Source organism: Phalacrocorax aristotelis, chromosome 3 (assembly GCF_949628215.1).
Source record: "Phalacrocorax aristotelis chromosome 3, bGulAri2.1, whole genome shotgun sequence".
NCBI classification, from domain to species: Eukaryota; Metazoa; Chordata; class Aves; order Suliformes; family Phalacrocoracidae; genus Phalacrocorax; species Phalacrocorax aristotelis.
Genome location: NC_134278.1, coordinates 4,491,079 through 4,510,215, shown reverse-complemented (window position 1 = coordinate 4,510,215; position 19,137 = coordinate 4,491,079). Strand labels below are relative to the sequence as shown.

General features: G+C 41.1%; 1 protein-coding gene across 8 annotated transcripts in view; it reads right to left on the bottom strand.

Annotated features, from left to right (window-relative positions):
* The window catches only part of PKHD1 (PKHD1 ciliary IPT domain containing fibrocystin/polyductin), a 277,932-nt gene that overhangs the window by 137,171 nt on the left and 121,624 nt on the right, over positions 1-19,137 (bottom strand). For all 8 annotated transcript variants that reach the window (XM_075086582.1, XM_075086585.1, XM_075086584.1 and 5 more), the window contains 8 exons: positions 18,296-18,490; positions 17,108-17,233; positions 14,279-14,412; positions 9,220-9,332; positions 7,796-7,895; positions 6,342-6,476; positions 3,039-3,174; positions 1,059-1,305 (listed from right to left, as the gene is read on the bottom strand). In XM_075086582.1, the coding sequence (XP_074942683.1) occupies positions 1,059-1,305; positions 3,039-3,174; positions 6,342-6,476; positions 7,796-7,895; positions 9,220-9,332; positions 14,279-14,412; positions 17,108-17,233; positions 18,296-18,490 (1,186 nt within the window). The remainder of the gene's footprint in view (positions 1-1,058; positions 1,306-3,038; positions 3,175-6,341; positions 6,477-7,795; positions 7,896-9,219; positions 9,333-14,278; positions 14,413-17,107; positions 17,234-18,295; positions 18,491-19,137) is intronic.

Sequence of the window (19,137 nt, the reverse complement as noted above, 5' to 3'; positions counted from 1 at the left end):
GATATGGCTGTTCATTGCATGAGTTGGGCCCATGAAATCATAAAATGTTGAATCCAGTTTTAGTAGGAAGCATAATATATGAATCTGATAATTTATAAAACTAACATAGCAGTGAAATCAGATGGCAAAGATTTCCTCCTTAAGACAAGAAAATATACCCCATTCATGATCACTTATTTTTTGGAAGCATTTGGGGAAATCTCTCACAATAAACATAAAAGGAAACATTCTCAGAACTTGACTTAAAATCAAATTAAATTTGAACTCTTTTTTTTTTAAAAAAAGACTGTATCTTATTTATCAACTCTGGTGTTTCACGATCTGGAAGTATTTTATAGGTCAGCACTCAGAAAATCTTGGCAAAGTTTGCAGTTTGCCTACTAAATCTCTGACTGTCTGGGGCTTGGCCATCAATCTCACTTTGAACATCAGTGTCCATCTTGAACTGGATTCCTATTTCTCCAAAGGCCAGTTTATATCCCTCTGGTAATCCGAAGAATGACAAAATAGCAATACACCACATCCTCCACTTAAAGGCCCACATAACACCACCAGAATTGCCTCTGGACAGGAATCAAGACTATAGGTAGGATACCAAGGTAAGAAGGATAAGCAGCTTGCTGAGAACATCAGAAAAAAATTGAACCCGGGCAGGCCACATCTAAATTAGTAAATAAAATAAACCAGAGGCTGTCCTCTGGCCTGGAGGCCAACTGGTATGCACAATTCTCACAGCTGTCCATATAGCTGAGTTCTCCCATTCAGAAACATGATGACTACATCCAAACTGCCAGCTGGGAATGGTCCTTCTGCTGTCTCTTCAACCATGCCTGAGAACTATCAGGGACATAACAAGCAGCCAGAGCACAACTAGTGCCAGAGACCACGTGGACAGCAACATGGACTAATGTATGCCAGCACTCAGGCTTTTGACCTAGTTTAGGCCCCAGCAGAGAGGCAGGAGTCTCGGGACTGTGTTCAGACCCAGAAGGTCTCTCAGTATAAAACATAGCAAGCAACAGCCATGCTGATTTTTCAGAATTGGAGTGGTTACTTACAAATGAAGAGACATACGATGGAAAACAAGGTCGCTGCCGCAAACACTGCCACCAGAAGCTTGGCTGAAGTTGGCGCTGGCTGTGCAAGATACCGCAAGGATATCTGTGGAAGGGAGGAGATAGCTTCCTGTCTGCCCCGTGACAGAGCCGTCAAGATCCTCAAGGATGGCAGAGTGAGGAAAGGGGAAGGACACTTGGAAAGGTGAGTTGATGAAGGTCAGACGTTCAGCTCTCACTGTAAACCCTCCTGTGGGGAACAAGCAGCATTTCAGAATCAGATACTGACCTCTTCAAGGAAATGCCTGAAGACATCTCTGGAGAAAAAGGGACTAGCTTCATTTCACTATCGCTTTGGAAGGTATCTGCTGAGTCAACAAGAAGGGGAGATTCAGGGAAATACATAAATATATAAATAAATGGAGATGGTTGTAGGAATCGCCATTGTCATGTTAGGGCCAGGTCCAACCAGTCCAGCGCCCTGTTGTGACGGGACTTGTGGTTACAGACTTCTCTGATCCAGGTGCTGCTCCTGGCCCTACCAGCATCTCCTCAATGACTCCAAACATTCTTCGCAAGTCCCACTGCCAAACGTTACAGTCCCCAAAAGAGTGATTCTTATAGATCCTTTCTGCCTTGTTTATAAGACAAATTCTTTAGAGATAAGGACAGTTTATGTGAGTAAAAACATACTTGTGTGCATACACACAGCACCTGGCACAGTAAAGCCTTAGCTGGAAAGGGTGGCTGGAGGATCTTTTCATTACTGTAATGCAATTAGCTACAAAAGGGAGGAATATTCATGCGGGCTAAAGCACAGGAAGGTTTTGAACATATTAATATTCCAGAAATGTCAGAAAATCATTGCCCCATAGACCACAAGTCAGGTTTGGCATGACCGTTCGTGCAGCACATTGGTTACTATTCAACTATCTTATTCTCAGTTGTAGCCTCTCTGAGTTGGATTCTACTATTCCTCCTGTCCTTTGATCTCACCTCCTGAAGTCTTTTTCTCTGTTATATTATTATAGGGCAGTATTCATTTATATATATAAATATATTTAAGAGGTAATTGTGGTTGGAACATTCGTCAAAGAGCCTTTGGGTACCTCTTCAAAGCTCAAAAGAATGCTTAGTTTACATGTTATCCTAGGAAAATTTACCTAAGATTTAGGCTGGCCTGAGGTAGGAGCTTGGGGAAATTCTGCGAGGTTGTGTCATAGTTATTAAAGAAATCATTGCTCTTGAAATTTTACCTCCCAGAATGAAGAAACAGAAACAAGTCAGTGTATAAAAACCCCTTCCACCGAGAAAATGAAATCAGTTCAAAAATAAGGCTACGTTTGTTGTAAAAATATATGCGATATGTGGCTTCAACTTAGTGATGAAGCTATTTCCAAGGGAGATTGAAGGGAACCTGCAACCTCAGCCTGTGCAAGGCAGAGCAGCTAAAGGGTCTGGCTCAGCCCACCAGCAATGTCAGCAAAATGCACACACTAAAGAGCATGAGCGTCGCTGAGGACTGGTCATTATCTGTACCTCTACAGTCCCAGCTAAGGGATTTTCTCAGTTCATCTGAGCCACGCACCAAGCACAGCATTTATCTTGCATCTACTTATCATCTCATGCCCCACCTCCCTGTGAATGGGGAAGAGCTGTTATCCATCTGTCCAGCTGGGGAAGTGAAACAGAGAGTGACAGTTTTGAAAACTGTTAATGCAGTGAAACCCAAGGAAAGCGGGTGTGCAAATACATCAAAACCTAGCTCTTGATAATTCATCTATAGCAAATATAGTGACAAGATTACAGAAGAGAAACTGGGCCAGTACTCTTCATCATTATACAGTGCTTTTGGTGGGATTCAGCTGAGATATCTATCAATGCTTTTCTATGGAAACTAAGAACTTCTAAACATCTGAACCTGAAACAGAAGGAAGCAACAGACTGTGGAAACCCTGCTAAATAAGTGCAAATCAGACTCACCTTGCCCTTTGTAACAGAACGAACAAGTCCTTATCGCTGTGCAAGTGTTCACATCAAAGTTCCTGAAAGCTGTGTTGGAGATGAATAGCTGGTATCTTTTGGGAGTCTTTAGTCCGGCTGACATACAGGTCCTATCCTGCAGTGAAGGAATGAAGAGTGCTGGGAAACACATCACTAAGTGAATCTCCAAGTCTAATGAGTCCAGGATGCAGCAGCTGGTACGCAAGGATGTAGTTGCACTCAAGCCCGTGGTTGTGGGGCAACTTAAACTGTTTGAATGAGAGATCTAAGCTATTGCTTTGCAAATTCCGGCAAGTAACATCTGTTTAATTCACCATTTGCGGTATATGATAGCATGACACTCAGGGCAGCCATTGCCTTGTTTGCTTTGTCTGCATTGCTGAATAGTAGTTAAGGTTGGACATTTGGAGGGAAAGGAAATTGCACATTCCCTGGGAAGAAAGAATCCACCTGGAAGGCACAGTGAGCAGATTTGTTTACAGTCCCTTTTACTTTACGTTGTCTTGTCCAGGAGGCAGGAAATTTCCCTCCTCTACAATGCTAATCATTCTAATTTCTCTTCTAAAGAAAACCTGACTGCTGAGATTCAAAGCCCCTTTTTTTGTGATTGGGGATGGGGGAAAGCATTTAAGCTAGGCTTTCTTCAAAGCTCTAGTTGACTTCCGGGTCCATCACAGCAACAAATGGAGAGGAAGAGCAAAACCCACCAGTGTTGGGAAACACAATGGACAACCTAGATTTTGTGGTGACTGTAGGCCATGATACAGGGGAAGCGTACATTTCTCTGCCAAATCATCTTGGAGACAGGCTGGGAAGGAGGATGTACTCAGAGCTAGTGGGTAGCCTGGAGGAGGAAGGGCTGGCAGGAATGAGCAATACTATTTCTGAGGACAATAAACACTTCTGTGGAACAACTCTCGAAAGCCATAGTAGAGAATCAATTGAGAAATCTACCTTCTGTGAAAACACCCTCTTTAATTGAAAATGTAGAATGAAACGGACATTTATAAATAGATTATTACTTCAAAGAGATGGTGCTACCTTCAGGCTCATTAAGAGACAGTAGCTCATCACTGTTTTTAGTCTGAGGCCAAAACATCTGGGGTGATGGCCCTGGTCCCTGGGCCACCTTCTTCCAAGTCACTCCTAAGCAGAAATCCCTGGTTTCTGGTAACAAATTGGTCAGAAACACTCTATTGTTTTTTTGCTTATACTTGCCTGTTCTTCCATCCCACCACCCTTTCTATCTTTTTTTTTTAGTTAATTTATTTTATTAAAATAAATAAATAGAAGAAGGGTGAGAGATGATAATTCCTCCCAGTGTGTGTCACCTATCTCAGACCTGCTTTTTCAGGAAGAAATGCTTCTTCTCAAATGGCTCCACAAGGCCAATGTGTTGCTTTATGAAAGCATGGAGGAGGCTTGCTGAATGTCTAGGAAGCTATCAAAAGTCTTTGCCTTGGCTTTTATGGGCCCTGGATTAAGCCTTGCCATTAATGCTTCAATTGATCAAAGCGCCAGTTTTTAAATGTCCTGATATTTCCAGAAATCGATCTTGTTTTAAAACACTTCTTTCAAAAATTGGAAAGCCTAGAAGAGGGGAATATCCAAGGTTCCCATTAAATTAATGTCATAAAGTTTTAATTGATATTAAAGAGACATCATTATTAAAGGGAGAATTACATAAATTAAGATGTAAATTATGACAAGGAGGTTCTTATCGTGAGATAATCAAAGATAATCACCCCCCCGGGGGTACTGTAAGAAACAAGGCACAGCTGAGCGCCTCTAAATCTCTGAACAAGTACAACATTGGAGTCCTTCCATGGATCCTGCAAAGCAAAAACAAAGACATCCACCCTTTGGTGTCTGAGAGAAATTTGTTGCATCACTGGGATGCTGCAAGGTTGGACTGGTGAAGCCAGCATTTTATCTGAGCTACATACTTTCAGTAGACCTACTACAGAGGTTTTCTTCTAAAGAAAATTCGATTAAAACTCTTTTTCTGCCAGTCAGAGAGAAAATTAATTTCATAAACAACAGTAGAAAACTGAGCACGGTAAAAAAGACCTCAAAATCATGAACAAGGAACTGTGGCCAGTTGTAACTAAAATTCCATTGTTATCCATGTTATTAATCTGTTAACAACCTTTTAACACCCAAAGGACTTTGTGCAGCTGCCTAAAGAAATAATGGAAGAAAAACGTATTTACTGCATAAATAAAAATATTACATTTTGACAGCATTGTTCATTCTCACTTAAAAAAGTAGCACTCTGTGTTCCAGGTGAACCAATGCTGCTATCAGAGAGCACGGAAACCAAAGTGTTAACTAGGGTAGAAACCAAACCTGTTGTTCGTCCTCATTATTCTCAGATCACTAAACTAGACCTGATCGTGTATGGCTAAATGGTGTCTGTTTATTAAAGTAAAAGGTATATAGGAATTTATGTTAGAAAAGCTTGTTTAAACAAAAATTCTTATTTCTCTCAAAAATTCAGGTATTGTGAAATTCCAAGTTTTTTCTGAGGCCATGTCAGTTGTGGAAAAAAACATGAATAGGGAAAAAATTAACACTAAAATCCTTCAGCTCCTATATTGAATAGAGGTGTGATTTTGTTTTTATTCTTGATCATTGTTTTATAAGGAATATACATGAATATACATTATAATATAAAATCTTTTAATAGTTCCAAACTCAAATAGAAAATTCAGTGTCCTTGTTTCAAATTTGTTTTAAAAAAAAAAATCTTCAGAACTTCCATACTGAAACAAAAAGACGTTTGGACAAAATGCTGAATTTTCCTGCAGAACGCGATCTCTGGTTTCTCAACAGCGGATAGTTATTGAGCTCTACCATCAGCTGGCATGAATGGAGACCCTGAAAAATTATGCTGATCAAATGTTATTTCCTTTCTGCTGCTGCCAGCAGAAGGAACAAAATCCTTGGTTCCAGTAGACTGGGAGAGCAGTACTGGTGCTCCGAGTTTCTCTGCTTCATCACCAGATCAATGTCCCTTGCAGGTGCTGCAGCTGAAGGCATCATCTTTCCAAGGGGTGGAAGAGAGCTAGAGGGCTAAGTAAACAGACCAGTGCCCAAACCTCATCCTGAAGCTGGGCTTAAGTGTTTATCCTTACATACGGTCTATTTAAAATCCAAGCTTTGCCCAAGCTGTCATGGAACAGGGGCTGCTTGCAGGTTGTTTTCTTATTTCTCCAAACTCCTGTTTGTAGGGTTGCTGTGCAGCTCAAGAGACATTGAAATAATTCCTGCAGTGCTTACCTTTTGCCCAACATGTCCAATTAAAACGCTATCAGCTACAGAAGTGTTTCCCAGGCTTTCTACAATGTCAATGCCGAAGTCTTTGCAAGCATAAATCCAGAAATGCTGGAGTTCAAGGTTCCTGCTACTAAAAATCTATATAAAAGCATAATAAAGGAATAATAATTAAACAAAAAAAAAAAAAGATTGTGATTTGTAACTCTGCTTTACTTACAATAGACGGGAAGTGCAGAAACACATAAAAATGTTGAACGTGTATTTTGTATTTGACCAACTCCCCTTAATTTCTTATTTCTGCTTTTAATTAATACAAAAATACTGCCAACCTATTTTCATGTTAAAAGAAACAAGAACTGTATGAAATAAAATCAGAACTGAGACGCAGTAATAGGCTGTAAGTGCCGTAGATATTTTGGGGTTTATTTCTGGATAAAAGAAGTTAATGTTTGTAGCAGAAAGATGCCTTGAAAATAACCGGAGGTGTTGCTTACAGTCACCTAAAGCAAGAAGACTGTTTCCAGAGGGAGCCCATGGAAAGAAGCAGAATAAACCTAGTTATTCATGTATGCTACTTCAATAACATACAAAGAAATTACAAGTTAAGCAGAGAAAACCACAAAAACAAAATTGTAAAACATCATTTTGTTTCATTTCTTTTCATACAAATAAGCTTTTCCAGAAAGAGGATGCACCAGTCTGAACAAAAGAAACCCACACTGAAAAACTGGGCACCTTCAAAGGAAGAGCCATAGGATGGGTTAGACGAGAAAACATGCCTTATAGAGAAGCACATACAATCTGTCCAGGTCATCAGCTGGCGGGTTAAGAGGATCACAGCCTTTAAGAGCCAGTATGGGAAGAAATTATCCGATAATAAAGGGTGGTGCGGGGCTTTTAATCAGTTAAGTAATAGTGAGCTGCAATAGCTGGAAAGTGAAGCTAGATAAATTCAAACAGAAAAAAAGGTGCATATTTTTAACAAGAATGAAAAAATTTCCATGGAAAACATTAACCCTATGAAGGTAACGGATCCTCTACCAACTGCAGTGTTTACTGATAGCTCAGATCCACTGGGAGGACTTTTTTGGCTGCATAATCTAGTGGAAGGTGTCCCTGCCCATGGCAGGGGGTTGGAATTAGATGATCTTTAAGGTCTCTTCCAACTCAAACCATTCTATGATCCTATGGTTATAGTAGCAGACAGATGCTGGATGATTACGGAGGAGACCGGCTATTGATAAAGGTAACATTGATTCTGCAGAGGAGCTTACACAAATTGTGTTTCTGGCTTTATCACCGAAACAGGAGCCTCCAGCTGAGGAACGTGGATGTACAGGTACAAGAGCTTTACTATAGCTGTGGCCTGGTTTTGGCTTTAAAAGATGAAGTTAGTGTCGAGGTGATATACCTGTAAAGATCCTGAGCATCACAGAGGACAGTCAGGACAAACGTACCTGTGCTCCACCTTGGCTGCTCCAAGCTGTGAATTTGTTGAACTGAACAGGTCTGTTTGGGCTGTCCAGCAAATATTCTGGGTACACCAGCAACCCGTACCTGTTTAGGAAAGAAAGCAAAGGAGACTGTTTCTTTACAGCGCAAGTATTCACGAGCAGATTTTCCTGTTCATCACTGTGATACCTAAAATCTTAAATCTGTAACAGTCCTCTGCATCAGACCTTATCATTTAATCCAAAATCAAAAACTGGTGGATAGCAATATTTGTTTTAGACATCTAATCATGCCAGGGAGCTTACTTAAAATTTATTTCCAAATATTTTCAGAATTAGCCACATCAGGGCTAACAACCAGTGCACAATACCACTGACGGGGGCTCGCTATAAAACGCCCCCAACCATGCTCATGAGCTTTAAACCAGCATCATCTTCAGATGACATGAATCTGAACAGATAAGGCTTTTCTATATCTTGGATTCATCCAGCTTGGAGCACATTCCAAATGTACAGGTTCCTGAATGCAGTTTGACCTTCTCAGAGATTTTAAATCCAGATTAATGTCCAGATTTCATCAAAATTCAGGTGACTCTGCCCACTGACTTTTCGTACAATGTCATTTTTTACTATCATTTCTGTTTAGGGAATACAGGCAAAAGCTGCAGTGAATAGCTGTTCCTGGATGCTACAGGAACAACTGTTGTATGTAATGTCTGACATACACCTTTTATCTCATTGGACTGCAAAGTGATTAGTCTCTTCAATCTACTTAATCAAAGGCCAAATTCTGGTAGTTGAGTGTTCGTGCTGCTATGATATAAAGCATCTGGAGGTAAGAAATGCCACTCCAAGTTGTGTAAGCCAGTGCCAAGTCTGTAATGGTGGCTGGCAGGAGATATTAGAGTGTAAGAAAGAACCAGTCTATCTGTTCTCCTGCACGACACCCTCTTCTGCTCAAAATGCCTGGTATAATTAGAAATGAGCTTTCAGTTCAACACATAAGCACTTGCTTCAGTGCTTTGTTGTTAAATGGTTGATGAAGAAATGTGTTAAATGTGGCACCTTAAACTACATCAGGATCATTTAAACAAGGGCATAAAGTGGAGGAGCTTGTTAACAGCACTGGGAAATGCGGTGACTTAACAAATTGGGCTTGTGAACAAAGAAGAAATGACTGTATTGAAACTACTACGGAAACAATTTGCAGTCAGGCCCTGAAAAACAGCCCCAACCACGTTGCTGTCAAACGCTACTTCTGTTCTGCTATGGAGAGCTCTGCTTACAAGAGAGGAAGCCCTAAAAGGGTCAAAACTGGGAAAAAAATATCCTGAAAGGAGGGGCAAAGCATTTTCTGCTCACCACTGTAATTAGAGTTAGCACTACCATGAACTGAAGGAAAATCTCTTTAACCAAAAATCCCCAAGTACCTTGTGCAGGAATGAGCTACATTCTCGCTGAAGGACAGGAGAGGCGTTTTGGATGGTCCCTCAGGGAAGAGATGAAAGAAATAGCCATACCCAGCAGCAAACACTGTGTTACCCTGTAGAGAAGCATATAAGACTGTGAAAAAAAAATTAATACAGACTTCTGGAAACTAAAATAAACTTAAGAAAAACCCAAATTAAAATCCCAGCTGAGGTCCATTCAAATTCTGTTAAGTCTGGCCTGTGGAAGCTGGTACCTTGTTTCTGTGTCCTCAGCCTTGCCCTGTTTTTGCTCTGACCTTGGGTCAGTCAAAAAACCTGTTCTCAAGCCAGGCAGCAAGAGTTGGCCAAGCAATAGAAAAAAAATGACAGAAAAATGGCATTGCCATAATTCTTCAAGAAGTGGGTAAGGGAAAAAAAAAAAGCGTGTGGAAAGCTTCTCACCCCTTTAAAATCCTTTCTAAGTAGGAAGGTGATGTGATGAAAGAAAGGTAAATCATGAACTACTCAGTTTATTGATTTGCTTCTCAATCTGTCTTTTATCTCCCAAATCAAATACAGCAAAAAGAAACAACATTGGCATGAAAAAGTGAGACCCCCTAAAAGTTAAGAGAAAAGAGAGAACTATATCTTCAGGATATGTCAGTGGCTGAATAACTAAACTTACTCAGACCTGTGGTAAATTACTTGTTTTGGGTTCTTTTTAACAGGATAAGTGAATAACTACGGGAAGATGTGCTGTCGGTTGTTCCCACTTAATATCTCTTAACGAAGAAATTCTGGAGCTGCATTCTTCGTATTATTGCAAGAGGTGAAAAGTAAGTGAACATAAGGTTTGCCTGGTCTTAAACTAGGAGTTTGCTACTTACAGAGTCTGTAGCAAGTAGGTTATGTGGGTTATATACGGTGAGTTAGGAGCTTTTCTACTCCAGAGGAAAAAACTGCTCTTACCTGCTTCATTTAGACAGCAGCCAAACATAGATGGTTTTGGATGGTGTCCATACAGCAAGGTTTTCATGTGCACATCTGAGCATGACGCCTCTCACCTATCTCAGATGTGTAAAAATTTGATGCCGAAGTCCAGGCTGGTACACCTAGGCTCCCTTTCCAGGAAAAAATAAGGCATGTGCAGAGGGCAAATCTCCTGGTCTATCCTTAGATAAGATTAATTGCTCTCTGGAGGTATCTAGTTCTCTAAGGGGAGTCTAAGATGAGCCTTCTTGCACTATAAGAAGAACTTGGTCTCTAAGATCGGGACTGACACCTACCACTTCCATTCGTAGGTCACCGGACAGTGTTAAAACACTAATGACTTTTTGGTCCCTGATGGTCCAAATCAAAGCCAAGCCTGGTGACCTAGAGGTGAAGGCCTCCATACACCAATTACTTTCTTCTGACCCATGCAAGTGTGTTCCCTGCAGATGTGATCTCTGACATCTGTCAAGCAACACAGAAGTATCAATACCCAAAACACTGTTTTCTCTGTGCCCTGGTAAAACTTCTGCTTTTTCTGAAAGTGCAGCCGCAGACCCTTTTCCTTTAACAAAATACTTCTGCAGTCCAGTCACATTATTTCCAGGAACTTTTACTTGCGACTCCAATCGTGCGTTCTACAGATGATTCATAAGGAAAAAACCTGCATATTTATTCAGCCAGCTTGTGGCTGGAGGGCAGGGGGTTTAGGCAAGCAGGGAATTTCGTGTGGAAATCAATTCTTTGTGGAAGTCAGTATATTACGAATGTCCGTGCAACCAAAATTCCAGAGAGAAATTACCTCCCTGAGCATGCCAAATACCTGGAGGTATGCATCGCAAGTCAGTAAAATAAAGTGGTTGACGTTTTAAGCGTCTCTTAACCGTACCACACTGCTAACGTAAATATTTCATGAATGTCTCTTAGATAGCTGGGGCTCAAACTGTTGACCTTAAAGATGACATTAAAGCTCTGGAGAGTGTGCCCAGCACCGCTCCCCCAGTTTCAGAACCTGGCAGGATGCAAGGAGTACCCCCAACGGGCTCGCTTCAACACACGCTCACCTTGCAGAAGGTTTTAGAAAAGATCTCGGTGGGGATGAAATGGTGAGAAACAGTTGATGCCAAACAGATGCGACCTCACCTCTTTGGTGCTGCGGAGAATGGCTGGGTTGGGTGATACTGGGAAACAAATGCATTCATCAAGAGTGTGACCATCAGTCACTCCTCTGACATGGAAACACAGACTGATGTCCACCCCGATCCCTCATTTAAGCTGATTGCCAGTCCTCAACGCCAAGGAAAGGGAGGATGCTTGATGAATTTCTTAAACCCAGTCTGTACGATGTTATGCATGAGCACCGTGTGCTGGCTCTGGGATTTAAGGGCATTCAATGTTTATGAATAGGAAGTTACTACAAAAGGTCCAAGACCCACTGGGACCAAGAGAACCAAGAAAAGAAGGCAAAATACCTATTTTTTTTTTCCCTGCACACAAAAATAAAACCAGGGACACAGGGCATGCGCTTCAGTGACCAAAGAGCCAATATCAAAGAAAGGCATCTTCAGTTCCTCATGCTGGTAGCATTTAAAAAGCAAGAAACCAGCCTTTTGACTTATTTATTAAATTACTTAAATTAAATTTAAATTATAAGACAATGAAATCATCTTATGACACTAAAAGTGATAACCAAGGCTATCACACTTTCTTTAAAAAAAAAACCAAAACTAACCTTGTAATAAGAATTTTGCACTTATACTGTATGAGTATAAAATTTTATCTAACACCTTGATTCACAAATGCACTTAAGAGCTTAAGTCAAATGGAAACCAGTGGGAATTGGTTCTCTGAATGTCTTTGTAGGCTCAGGTTTGAGTGACTGCTGTGTCCCAATTTCAACACCGTTTAGGAGACCACTGATTTTCAAGGAAATTTAAGCTTTTCGGTCACCGATGCAAATTTAGGCTCCAAGTAAATTGAGTAGTTATGAAAATATTATTGCAGTACTCACTGTGGAAAGCTTAACCCATGTAACACAGTATGGACCTACAGCTGCCTATCTTAGCTGTAATCCTTGCCTTAAAGATTGCAGCCTGTAAGTTTAAAACTGGTAATTGAAAGATGGCAATCTGGAAACAAAAAAAATCAAACACAAAACCTGACAACCACCTAACATTAAAATCTGGAGAGGGAAATTTCTATTCCTGGAAAACAGGCAGTGGGAAGATGAGTCTTTCCCATTACACTCTTCAAACCTCCCTATTAAATTAAGATTATAAATACCTAAAAACCAATATCCAGTTCTTGAGCCATTTGGTCAGATAAAAGATGTTGAAGCTGTAACACCATGATGCTGGTGCTGGAGCAACATCCCTTGCATTTAACGATTATTACTGTACTAAGAAAAATTCCACAGGACACAAATGTTTTGCTTGGAAAAGTGTGACCTTTTTCTCTTAATATCCATGTCCTTTCATGTCTTCTGCTGAACACTGCTTGGTTCTGTAGAACAGCAAGTGCAGTTAATAATAATTTAAAGCCAGGCAACTTCTTCATATTTTCCTTTTGCTGCTGCAATGCCTCAAATAACCCACTCTGAGAGACTGCCGACAACGAGGTTTATCAGCAACCCTTCAAGGGCCATCAGCTGTTCTGCTTTGAGTAACACATCTTTGGAGAGCAGACTTAACCCTGATGTTCAGGTACACAGCCACAGACGCAGTTTTGGGTGTATCTACAGAGACATGTGAACCGAGAGAGCTAAACAAATGTGCTGGAAATCAACCACAGTCAGTTCACACATACCCGTAGAGATAATTGTGGCAAAACTTTTCTAAAGCTGAGCCACTGGCGATCGAGTGGACAGCTCCAGGGTAAGTCAGTGCATGATAGTACACAACTCTGTGTTTACTGGAGCTGAAATTCATGTGGTTCTGCCCAATTGTTGTATTTTTTAACCATATTTGATGGGTTTTAAGATGATAAATATGCCCTTGAGGGAATTGCAGGAAAGTCATCTCCTTCTTCCTAAGTACTACTGTCTTCATACTAACATAGGAAATGTGTTGGTCCCTTTTTCACCTTCAAATTTAGGTACAATTCTTTCCTCTTGTAACTCAAGCCCAGGGAGCGATTAGGTCTTCACATACACTTAATAATTGGTTTGGTTTCTGTGGGTTAGCGACAGAACAGGTCAGGATTGTATTTTTTTTCTTATTGAAAATGCGCATTTGTCACAACTGAAACTTTGGTGAGAAAGGTCTGTTTCAATGAAATTCCAGACTTAAAATAGTTGGGAAGGAAAAAGAGTTTGAAATTTTTTTTTCAACTTAATTGCTGAAAATAGTTTTGTTTCCATGAAACATTTAATAGTGACTCTATTCTGAAATGTAAGTAACCTGAATAGACAAAAAAAAATGTATGAAATAAAAGAGAGCATCAGGGAATTAGTGAATAAAAAGATTGTTACTGACCTCAACTTTTTGATGTGAGGGTTATTAGTCTGTTAGCTTTTTGAGAGTTCTATTTTTTATCACTATTTAGAATAGAGAAGCTTGGTTTCTTGTCATATCATTGTCATTTTCATAGAACAGGGAATGCATTCTCCTTCCCTCCCTGGAATGCAAATCTTGGTCTGTACATAAGTTGTCATTTTAAATGAAGACAGAGGTACATATGATATTACTAAATTTTAGCATGTTTGCCCATTAAAATTGAGACTTTTTTTCATAATGACAGAAGTAGAAAAAATTCGAGAGAACCTGAGCCTAAACATTTTTCAGTTTTTATGAATTCATGAATATTAAGAAATAAAACAACCTTTTTAAAGTATCCCGTGATGAAGGATCTCACTGCAATATTTCGTTCCACTCAAGTGCAGTAAAATTTTCAGTAACAACAAATTTGCCCATGAATGTAATTTATTTTGTAATATGTGCTTGTTTTAATATCCCATCACAAGCACAGTTTCTGACAGCTCAGCCAGGAAGCAAATGTTGTGTATATGATCTCCCAGACAAATGAAGTTCCGTATCTTTCTGATATTTTTGATTAGAAAGGACATGGTTCTCTTTATACCTGAATTTCTTACCTTAATGTGGTTGGCAGGAGCCCTGATGTAGATCCCTGCTGGTGACAGTGTCTCAATGTTGGATAAACCATCTGTTCCAGAAAGGCCAGTCACTATGTTGTTACTGATTCTGTTCCCCTCTTCCAGTCCCTCTCCTTTAAAAAACAAACAAACAAACAAATAATAAAAAAAAGGACAAGAAAGCAAAGGAAAAAAAGAAAAAACCTAAAAAAAAAAAATTTAGAAAGACATGAAAAAGGAGGGGAATAAGGGGAATAAAAAGAAATAGAAATGTACATACAGCTTGAAACCCTCTATTATGCAAGTCACAGAACTTAGTGGGTTTTCCCTGCCTGCTTTGCTGGCACGGCCCACCTGGGGATTATCTTTCTCGTCTAACTGTCCCAGGGTAAATCACTGTTTGAAAAGAACTTAGAAGCCTGGGTTTAACACATGGCAGAAGATGGCTGTGAGGTGGTCGATGACTGCTCAACACAGCGGTGCATAGCATGGAAAGGGGAAGGCTGTGTGCTTCAGAAATGTCAGGAGGCCACAAGCAAGGTCTGATCAAGATTGTAAATATGGTAAAACACCAATTTCTGCCACAAAGAGCTTACACTGTAATGAGATAAAAACAATCAAGGAAAGGAATACTACAATACATATTCTACAGAGAGGCAATAGAGACCACGGTTCTGCAGTTCAATATGCACAAGACCCGTCGCCAGGAGTTATATATGAATACAACAGCAGCCACACTGTATCCTAGGTTTATGGAGAAGATGAATAAAGGAAATATGAAGCACATTTACAGTTGGAAAAAAAGAGATTCAGAGTGGGGAAGTGGCTCACCTATGCACACGCAGGCATGCTTCTGGCAGTACTGGAATTCAAAGTCCTATCTATCTCCTGTGTCTCCATCCACTGCCCTACCTACATGTAAGAAATTTCTAAATAGAATTAAAAACACCTGGTGCAACTGTGCACAAAAGCGGGGGGTTTGACCCCCTAAGCATGAAGTATGAGAAGAAAAAGGAAAAATCAATCAAGAAATTGATCACACAACTCAAGAGTCATGGGGTGCCCCAGATCTAGTAACGGTATTGAAGTAGGAAGAAAAAAAAAAAAAAAGAAGAAATATCCTTTTAAACTACACCACAAAGAAATGTGCCACCCAATGGCAAAAAGCGGACAGCTGCATGCAGGTCAAGCCCAAATAAGGACGCATGAGCATATGTTCCCCAGCTCTGGCGTTTTGGAAGCAGAATACAAAGTGGATCATCTCTGCTTGGCCCACGTCAGGAGCAAATCAAATCTATTTAATTGCATTTGTCAGACATAATTTATTATCTTCAACTATATCTGCTCAAGTTTTATTCCAAATACAGATCCTTTCCCCAATCATCGCTACCCTACTTGCCAGGAAAACCTATGTGCTTTGGTTTTGGGGATGTCAGCAATTATTTTTAACCTTCCTCTCAGTCTTTTGAGCCTTTCTCCATTTTTGGAACAAGATCCATTTAGGAAATATTTCCTTTCCAGGCTGTATGTACTACTGTGCCACCACCAGAGCGTGAACAGGGTCCTAAAGCAGTTCCTTTGACAGCCATATAGGATTTCGAGGTGGCATAAAAGGTCTTGGTGTGTCAATTAATTTTAAGCCCAGAGCAAATTTTTATGACTGTCTTGCAAACCCCCTGAAAATAAGGGGTTTAGATGAAATCACTGAGGGAGTCCAATTCTGGAGTTGCAAATAGCCAGCTATAATAAATATTCCTTCACAGGCAACAAAATGATATATAAATTCATCCATCAGACCCTCTGGAGCCGCTGACAGTGAAACCATTAAAGACATCGTGGGGATAAGGTGTATGCAGGCTGAGACTTCAGCAGAAACATTCAGCACAGCCCAGAATCCTTTAACTCAGACACATGTCCTAGCATGAGTGAGCCAAGGCGTGCTGGCAGGATGGAGATCTTGTTCTGCTTCCCTATGGCCGCAAGGGCTCTGTGCATTACCTTGGGTGAGTCGTTGCATCTCTCTGAGCCAGCTCTCTTTCTCTGCAAGACGTACACAATCACTCTCCTTTTAAAGGTCTCCTCTGTTTAAATTGTCATCTATCACTTCTCATTATGTTTATATACAGCACCTGGCATAGGGACTCGCTGTGGGTGTGGAACTGCAGGATCAGGACTGAAGGCTTTCCCCTCCCCTCATTTTATCTTAAAATTGGTCATTTTTATCCCATCTCTGATGGAAAAGAAAAATTGAGCTATGTCTTTAGGTATTCAGGCAACATGAGATCCCAGCAGAAGATGCTGCAAGTCAGTCTCCTGATGGTTAGTTAGGAGAAATATTTTGTTGTTTAACATTTTTGTTGCTCCAAGCTCCAATTTATTTAAGTGCTAAATCCTCTGCTTAACTTTTAACATATGCTTTCACTCCATTATCTTCAATGTCAAATGACTGAAGTTAAAGGTAAGTATGCTTTTAAATACCTCTCTGAACTGGGGTCTTAAATATTGCATAATAGTGCTCTTCCAAAGACAGATAAATCAATTCCCTAAAAATTTCTTCTTCCATTTGCACACTGAAAGAAAGTAGACCCAGATCAAGTGATAAAATGGAGAATGTGTGGTCAAACGGAAATAGCTGCTAGGAGTTGCATGGGGAATCTTGGGAGCTTTATTCCAGATTCACTGATACCAGAAAATGTCTAAGATGTGACTAAAGTTCTCAGGGTGCAGTTAAGGATCTGCCATTCTTTTCTGCAAAGGCATTTTCATGCAAACAATGATCAGCACATGTTACTGTTACATGTAGGACAGATATTTTCCTGCTTCACTTACCCAGTAGAAGCCCATGGCCTGAAATGTTGTAGAAAACGTTACTCTCCACACTAAGGTTTGAGATCCCGGCCAGACGGAGTCCTTGGCCAAAGGAGTCCAGAACACAGCAGCCACGTATGTAAGAGCCTGGAAAGAAATGAGTGCTGTGAGCAAAAAGCACACTGCATCTTGAAGTTTGGGAGAGTTTTACATTAGCTCCTCATACTTTGCTGCTATGCCATTAATCCTGTGCTCCCGTGAGACTGCTTGGTTGCAGCTGCCCATGCTTACTCACCTGGCAGATCTTTGTCAACAGGCGGGCATTGCTGAGATGGGCACAGTAAAGAAGAGGGGCCCTGAGAGCAGAAATGGTTTAATGGAGGTGGTCCCCTATTGTGAGGAAGGAGGAGGAGATCCAGTGAAAGGACAGGGTGAGATCCCAAGCATGAAGTGTGTTATGAGCTCAGTTAGTTGGGTGATTGAAGTGGGATTGAAGGAGAGGAGAAATGTTTCAAAAGGGCAGTGGGGACAGGGCAGGTATCTGGTACACCTTGTCTAGCCAGGCACGGTGACCTGCCCACTATACTCCAGAAATATCACCAGTGCTGCCTTCTACCACCAGGAAGCCTAGATCCTCACTCAGTGACAAAGATGGCATAGGAAAGGCATAAGTGTGGGTTAGCTGGAGGGGAATGTCCCATCCAGTACCCTTAAAACATTATTCAGGTCCACCTAACTTGCTCCTATCGCCACCAGTCTTCAGAGCCCTCATTGACACTTCCACATAGATGAATTTTGCACTTATCAGTGACAAAGTCAAAAGAACTTAACGTGTTCCTTAACCTTCAGGTGACAGAATTAAATTTTGGCCTATGCTACCCCAGAGCCACCTCTGAGCTCCCTCAGAGTATATTAGTGCATTCATTTCCAGAGCTAGAAGTAACACGCCAACTCAGAGGTGTGGCATAAAAATGAAATATTGTTTTAGGAAGAAGCTGTCCAGAGATGCAAAAGAACCAAAGCAGTTTAAAGTGCTCCATCAAGTTTCATTTGGGCTAACTACGGGTGAGGTTGTCTCACATTTACCAATCCAATTTGTCAACTGGCCCGAGAACTGAGCAGGCTTTTGAGGACATCTGCCCCAGCTTTGGGCAGAAAAAGGTGAACATCTGAGATCATTAGGGCCCACCTCCAGCACAGCCATCTCACCTGCCATCCACGCGTTGCCAGCAACAGTCAGGGCACTGAAGTGTTGCCGAAATGTTTGACCCACGTGGCGGAACTGGACCCCCTCCACCTGGACCTGATTCGCCTCTCCCTGGAAGGCCTCCACAATTATGATGGCCCCCAGGTCCCGAGCCCCCAGCTGCCTCTCGCTTCGCTTGTAGAGACACCTGGAGCCACCTAGAATACAAGCCAGTTGCAGCTCTCAGTGTTACTTCCCCATGGTGACCATGGGATGTGCAGAGTGCCCCAAGCAACATCATGAGACCCACCACATTGACACAGAGACACTCTATCTCCAGCAGCGATCTTAAACATGGGCCCAAAGACAAATAGCCACAGGCAAGCATATTTTATACTCCCTCTAAATACTCTCATGGATCCTTCCCTAAGAGTCTGGACAGTTTTAGAGGAACATATATTAAAACCAGCAGGAAGCTGTGGTAGTTTAATGCCTTGGAAAGTTCCTTGTGTTCAATTTCAAATAGTCCTATGCATGAGGAAGATGGATATGACATTGATTTACCTTGGGTGAGGTTCTTGGAAAGGGGATTGGGCACGGATGCACTGAACTAAACTGAAATGAGAGCATTTTGAAATTTCTTTAAAACTCTTGCTCTCCCCAATGTCCCTATGGATGGGTGAGAAACTGTTACTACCCAAGTCTGAAGACAAGGACAGTAAATCGTAGGGCTGGGGAAGGAATCAACATTCCTGAAAGGCATCCTTCCATGGGTCTATGCTTAGGATATTTTGGTACGAAAGGATTCAGGTTGCAAATGTGCAACTTGTGCTTGTTCAGTGGAGGTTCATAGGGGATTTCAAAT